The following is a 7,764-nucleotide window of genomic DNA, read 5'->3' as shown; positions in this document are numbered from 1 at the left end:
CTCAGAAGGATCACATCCTTTACTTCTTAACTAGTACAACAATATCCATTTCCTCAATTACTATGTTTTTAGCATTTGCTCCTCCACTGATCACCTGCTCATATTATGAAATCAGTCTTTTGTGTTTCTTAAGCTGTATTTTATTTGACCACCATTTTTAAAATATAGCTTTTCCTCTAAACTTCATTGAGATAACATTTGTAAGTTTAAGGTATATAATGTGATCACTTGATATATGCAAATATTTCATAATGATTACCACAACAAGGTCCATTAATATATACTTCACCTCACAGTTTGCTTGTTGTTCTTGTTGTTGGTTTTGGTGATGAGAACATTGAAGATGTACTTTCTTAGCAACTGTCAAGTATATAATACAGTATTGTTATCTATACTCACCATGCCATATATTACATTCCTAGATCTCACCCATCTTATAACTGAAAGTTTATATCCTTTGATCAGCATCTCCCATTACGTCCAATCCCACTCCTGGCAACCACCAATCTACTCTGTTTCCACAAGTATGGCTTTTCTAGATTCCACATATAAGTAAGATCATGCAGCATTTGCTTTTCTTTGACTTATCTCACTTAGCATTGCAACCTCAAGTTTACTCCATTTTGTCACTAATGGTAAGATTTCTTTTTTTTTTTTTTTTAAGATTTTATTTATTTATTTGAGAGAGAGACACAGAGGGAGGGGGAAAAGCAGACTCTCTGCTGAAGCAGGGAGCCCGATGAGGGGCTCGATCCCAGGACTCTGGGATCATAATCTGAGCGGAAGGCAGCAGCTTAACTAACTGAGCCACCCAAGCGCCCCCAAGTTCCTTTTTTATGGCTGAAAATATCCCATTGTATATCACATTTTCTTTATCATTCATCTGTCAGAAGAGACTTAAATAATCCATGCCTTGAGTACTGTAAATAATGTTTCAGTGAACAAAGGGTGCAGATATCTTTTTGAGACAATGATTTTATTTCCTTTGGATGTATACCCAGAAATAAGAATGCTAGATCATATGGTAGTTTTTTTTATTATTTTGTTTTTGTTTTTGTTTTAATTCTTTAAAGACCTCCATAGTGTTTTTGACAGTGGCTTTACTAATTTACACTCCCATCACCATTGCATAAGTGTGCCCTTTTCTCCATGTCTTCAATTTCTTGTCTTTTTGATAATAGCTATTCTAACAGGTATGAGGTGATACTTTATTTTGGCTTTGATTTGCGTATCCCTGATAATTAGTGATGTTGAGGTCCTTTTCATGTACTTACTGGCCATTTGTATGTCATGTTTGGAAGATGAAAAAATTGTTCGCCCATTTTTAAAAATTGAATTACTATTATTATTACTATTATAGCTACTTCTACTACTGAATTATAGGAGTCCCTTTTATTTTTTGGATATTGAAATATCAGATAAATGATTTGAAAACATTTTATTCCATTCTTGCCTTTTCATTTTGTTGATTGTTTCTTCGTTGTGCAGAAGATTTGTTGCTTAATTTACCTTTTAGTCTCCACAATCATCATCTTTGAATAAGCATGAGGACTATAGTCTTACAACCGTGACCCTGGAAATATCATTTAGGATTAATTTCCTTCCATATTAAAACATTCGTTGATGAGCTGCCCAGTGGAAAAAAGTTTCATTCTCTTACAGGCTTTAGCCCCACCCAGCTGATCTTTTGTATACAGAAATGTGAATGAGAACTTCCAATACCAAGTTACTAAAAGCATCTCTGCAGCCTTGCCTATGCCTTCACTTAGCCCATTTTACTTTTCACTGCAGCCTCTCTGAGATGGAGTTAGTGCTGCTGTAATGACAGTAAGGCAGCAAGATATCGTCAAGAAAAAACAACTCTAAAATCCATCCATCCTGTTGAAGTCAATTGCCTAGAAAAGGCATGAATACAGAAATTTAGAGAGTCAGCTCTGCATGTTTTATCTCTTTTGGATTTCCAAGTGAGAATAATCACCAGAAAGCCTGAAGTTACCACTGATTATAATACAGTGATTTTTTTTTCTGTCTTCTATGATTTTTAAAACTTCAGTAGTGTGAACTTTGACTTACATAGCTCTTTAAGAATTTTGCAATGTCAACTGTGAAGTTTGAGCTGGATTATCTTTCTCCTGAAGGCTTCAGACATGAGCATGCTTCCAACCCAGAATTTACACTAACCTGTTTGACCGAACTCTCTGATGATTCTAGTCAACTGGAACTTCAGCATGCCAATTCTGTCCCCACTGGTAAGCTAAACTTTAGATTGATATTTTTGTGTATCTTACATCTGTATTTTCTTTAATGTCATATATGTTACAAATAAATCTTGATGTCACCTACTTTGTGGTGGTAAAACTGATGTCAATTTTAGTTTCATCAGTTGTTTTCCCTCAAAATATATAAATAAGTTTCTACAAAAAGAACAGAACATTGCCCCAGTAGAGTGAAATGCCAGAAAACAAATTTAAGGGACACAGAAAAATATTAATAGTGAAGTAGATTTTGTTTTTCTGAACTCAAGTCTATCAAGTCTTAGTTTTTTTTGGGGATGATTGATAAAATCAGGGATTGTATCCATAAACTGCAGAAAAAGTCCTGCCGTCTTTCATTCATCTCTTCTATTTCAGTTTCCTTTTATATAATTATATGAAGGATAATATGTTTTCTTTACCTTCTCATTAAGAACAAAAAAAATATTCCTTTTTCTTATGTTATTTTATGACCTATTTAAATTCTATATGAGCTGACAATGCTGACAGACTTCAATGTGAAAATAGTATTTTTTTATATCTGTGGGTGGTACTTACTTATCCAGCATCCAACAATTTTTAATTTAGCACCGCAGTTTTGAGGAAACAATGCTATATACTAATAGTCTGCATACATTAAGAAATTCTGTGGGTTTGGATTATAGTGAACAGCTATGAGATGTCAATAATGAATTAGTTGTGCTTTGTAGAAAAAAAGTATAATAAATAAATATATTAAATAAATACTGTTCTAAAGGAAAATGCCGTTATGAGCTAGTTGTTTATCTTTCCTCATAAAAAAGACAGTACAATGAGAAAAGGAAAAGTTAAGCAAAGTCTTTATAGCTCTGGATGTTACATACAGGTCATTAATCTTTGTCCAATGAAAAAGAACTTGTAGAAATAACAAATTCTAGTTTGCAACCAGAGGAGTCTTCTAAGAAAACTTGGCATATTTATTTATTTTGAGATGAAAAGAAGTTTTGAAAAGAAGTTTTATGTGACTCCCAACCAATTGTTGAATTGTTGTCCGTACACTCTTGTTTTATATGACTTGTTTTATAATATGGGAAGTTCTATAATCAGGAGATATGACAACTTTTTAAAATTTTCTTTCACCCATACCATTATTTCTCTTTCTTAAATTGAAAGCCTTACTGGATATTGAACATACAGTTTCATAAATGGAAAAATCGAGAGTTTTTTTGTTGTTTGTTTATTTGTTGTTGTTGTTTTACAAATGAACAGTACAGTATAGTAGACTTAGACAGGAAAAAGACACATTACTTATTTTACATGTACCAGTTTAGTCATGGTTTAAATACCCATGTTCTTTTCACCATGTTTTTGTCTTCTAGTTGTCTCTGTTCCAGTTACCACATCTAGTCCAATAAATTCAACTGCTGTCTTTCTAAAACTGGCATTACACAGCTAGAGCTTAAGTTTGAACTCTTCCCCAGTGCCTGGAAGACACTTTCACCTCAATATCCTTGGTGGTGCCTCAAATTCAACACAAATAAACTAAACTCCCTAAAAATGCCTCCTCCTTCTTACATTCTTATTTTTGTCAATATCCCCTGAGTCACAGACATTCCTTAACATGTGTTGCAATATAAAGTACAAGGTTATTTCTATGCATATTAGTTTAATATAGGTCTTCTTTACTTCTTTGTCCATCACTATGAGCCAGTACTAAACAGGGTGCCTGGCAAAAAAGGTTCTTTATATCTTGACTCATTGACTGCCTGGCTGAGAGACTGAAATCTTGGCCCTCTTCATTTCCCTAGTTCATGCACCTGTTTAGTCTTCTATCTCATCTCAACTTCAGGTTTTCCAAAACAAGCTTCTTGTCTATTGATAGCCTCCTAAGCACAAGTCTGACTTATTCCCACCTTTGTTTACAGTCTCTGTTAAGTGTACATGACCTTGTTCTAAACCTGGTGCTCTAGGATCTAAATCTTTTTCTCCGCAGAACTTTGCCAGTTTCATGTAACCTACTTGTATCCTACAAGAATGATTTACACTTTTCAATTACTGTTTGCGTTATTTTTTTCAAAATAATTTCTAATAAATGTTTCTCCTTCTTCTACTTCTGAAGGTTTCACTGAGAAAAAAGATATATCATCTTCTTCTTAAATGCCTGTGGTTGACTCTTTATATAAAGGAATATTTCCTATGCCTAATTTCTACAAAAAGTTTGTCCTATATATGAAAGCATTCATATTCTGGATTTTGTTGTTACAAATACATATGTCCATGGCTTCTCTTCCATTAGATGATTTTTCTTGAAGGTAACTGCCTTTTCACAATTGTTTTTGCCTATAAATCATGAGCATGTCATAAATGTGATCGAGTGACTAAATTTTAAGTGTAGTTTATCTTTTAATTCATTTCCTTTCATAGGGAATACTTGTTCAAGTCAGGTTATACATGCATTTTACCTGCCAAAATACTATGTGGAAATTATACACAATTTTTTTTTTTTTGATGATACCATCATATAGGATATTACCAGTGGGGAATTTGTCCTTCATTTAAAAATTTTATGGTGCATTGGTCATCTTAAAATCTACATTGTATGCTAGATCTTTTCCTCTATATTCAAGAGAGTCAAGTTGTATTCACTTAAAATATAATAATTGAAAAAATAATATATATATATATTCATTGAATATTTATGACTGAGAGTTTTGCTTGGAGTGTCTATATGAAAATGAAAATGAGGTATTAGTAGAAACATCTTGGTTGTGTGACACTATGTTTTTAACATACATAAGCACATATCCCCAACATGGGAAAATAAAATACAATAGGAGAATGTTAGTCCATAGAGAGTTGAGCAGATATGTCTAAAAAGAAATGTGTTCCATTGTTAGCAAAAACAGTATTTATGACTTTTATTTACATAATAACTTGAAGATAATTCATACTTTCAGAATCTGACTAGTTCTCATAAGACCTCTATGAGTTAGAGTTCATTTATCTTGAACTTTATTAAATAAGAGAATTCAAAGGCCAGAAAAGGTAATGTAATCGGACCTACAAAACACATATACATATCTAATGTGTGCCTATGTCAGTGGGGAGTGTGGTGGCAAAGACAGAGATAAGTTGAGTTGCTCTTAATCTGCTTTCTGCCTCTAAACTTAGTGTTCTTTTTTTTTCTCAGCATTGCATGGAAATTATGATTAAAAACAGTCCCATGGGATAAAAATGCTTCTTTAGGTTTCAGAAGTGTATTTCATCAGTAATCAGTAATGAGATTATAAATATCATTCCCAGATTCCGGAATGTGCTTTAAATGACTCTTTTAAGATTATGAACATCTCACATTCAGGATCATCATTTTCACCATTGTGATATTAATGATAAGCACATATATATCATTTCCTATATATCAAGCAGTGCTGTGAATGTTCTATATATGTACACATGCAGAGATGTACATACATTTGTGTACATATGTTTTATATGTACACATATGTCAATATATATATATTTATCCCTGTCAAATAGGTAATAATAACTTCCATCACAACACAGTCTAACATATATTCAAGAATGTAGTGATTCAGCTTTTTAAAATTTGTTAATTTCATTTAATCTAGAATTTTGTATATTCTTTAGACCCTAAAATCCTTTTACATAGAACATTTCCTAACATCCTCTAAGACCTGCTTTGGAGATTTGGTGTTAAAGAAATGAATTACGCAATGCTAGTGAAGTAACTGGAGAACTCTAATAAAAAGTCAAGATAAGGTCCTGCTCAGTCACCAACAAGCAGTGTCACTTGGGGCAAAGTTTTAACATCCCTCCTGGGTGATTTTTCTAATCTCTAAAATGTCTAGAGTAGATTAGTTGATTTTAAAGGCCACCGACAGCTATAAAAAAAGCTTAATGAAAATAATTAGATGTAGAGCATTTCCAATGCACATCATTAAGCTAGATTAAGACCAGAATATAAAGAAGGGTAAAGACAAAGCCTCTGTTTACATATAATTTATAACAATAATAATGAAAGTCAGCTTATGCAAAGAATTTGATAATTTATGGAGTTCTTTTAAATTTGACTTGTACAATCCTTCTGTAGATCAAATCGTTTTATTACTCCCATTTTGGTAAACGAAGAAACTGCATATTAGTGATATTTTACAGTGAAATTTTAGTAAGTGATAAACCAACGTGGACACAGATTTTTTCCAATTCCAAGTGTTATTGCTACTACGCTAGTACAAGTGTGAATACCGGCCTTACTAGTTACCCTGCTGCTATGGCAATAGGGAAGATGACAAAAACAGCATTTACTGTTTTATTGACAATACCATATACTTGAATGGAATAGTCTCATTTTACTCTCCTAATGTTTTAAAGCATGAAGAAGTAAAATATTAATGTAATTGTCCATCGTATTTCAAATATAGAGCTATAGATCACTAATTTACATACCAATTTGCTATTTTCAATTCAGAATGATTGAATTGAAATCTTTTTAAGATATTTAGAATAACTTAATAACCTAAGTGAGACTATTTGGTGTATAGAAATGTTAATAAGCTGATTTTAAATACTATGTTAATTTTGAATGTGTCCACTGAGCCACCCCGGGGGCCCCCAAATACCATATTCTTAATAAAGTGTTACACTATCCACTAGTAGCCAGAGGAATCAATATAAACATTTATAAACATTACCTATCCCCATTAAACCACATGATCACAACACATACACACATTTAGTATGTAATTAGTATGTATGTAGTAATTCTCTGAGAATTTGACTATATTCGTCTTCCTGGATAGGTCTTGGAACCTAGAAATGACTGACCACTCTGCAGCCGTTACAGCTGTGCTAAGGTCAGCATAAAAAAAGAAAATCTTCATCATCCTGGGTGATTTGGGACTTTATGGAGTGGGCTTTGCACTGGTTATTTCTTTGTCTCAGGAAGTGAAGAACATGGTTTCTAAGGACATGCGAGGAGACCAAAAAAATAGATTCTGTTCTGTGACCTTGGAATGGAGGGTGAACATTCAGCTAGTTGCAGCCCAGAAGACCATCTCTGACCAAAAAGTAAAGGACCTGAGTGGCCTTTTTTGCTTAGTTAGAAGGAATTAGAGGTCCTAACTTCTTAAGATGCTTAGAATGATGACCCGTTGCCACATGTCTAGTGAGTTTATAATGCTGCCATCATCCGCTATTTATATCTATTAGTCGTCTACTCTGTTCCTAGCTCTCTGCCACTAAGAAATGTCAAGTATCTGGATGGTCCAGCGCCTGCTCTAACTCACTCTCTAAATCTAGTTATGAAAAAAAAAACTGTGTATGTGATTGAAATAGGTAACTCTTTCTTCCTGTCAGTCTCATTCAGGGCAGGAATCAGCTGGAGAATAGTGCTTTAGCAGGGTGGTTTCCAAACCCTAAATATAGTCCATGGAGCATTTCCATTAGAATCACCAGAATACTTGCGATTCCTGGGGATTCTAGGGTCCCATCCCAGATAATTTATATGTAAACT

General features: G+C 33.4%; 1 protein-coding gene across 1 annotated transcript in view; it reads left to right on the top strand.

Annotated features, from left to right (window-relative positions):
- Positions 1–1,774: 1,774 nt before the first annotated feature.
- Positions 1,775–7,764, top strand: part of ANO3 (anoctamin 3) — a 412,105-nt gene continuing 406,115 nt past the window's right edge. The window contains exon 1 of the mRNA XM_059406869.1: positions 1,775–2,249. Coding sequence (XP_059262852.1) covers positions 2,096–2,249 — 154 coding nt within the window. The 5' untranslated portion in view covers positions 1,775–2,095. The remainder of the gene's footprint in view (positions 2,250–7,764) is intronic.

The sequence above is a fragment of the Mustela nigripes genome, chromosome 1 (genome assembly GCF_022355385.1).
Source record: "Mustela nigripes isolate SB6536 chromosome 1, MUSNIG.SB6536, whole genome shotgun sequence".
Taxonomy (NCBI): domain Eukaryota; kingdom Metazoa; phylum Chordata; class Mammalia; order Carnivora; family Mustelidae; genus Mustela; species Mustela nigripes.
Note: the sequence above shows the minus strand (reverse complement) of the source record. Positions and strands in the feature narration are given on the sequence as shown.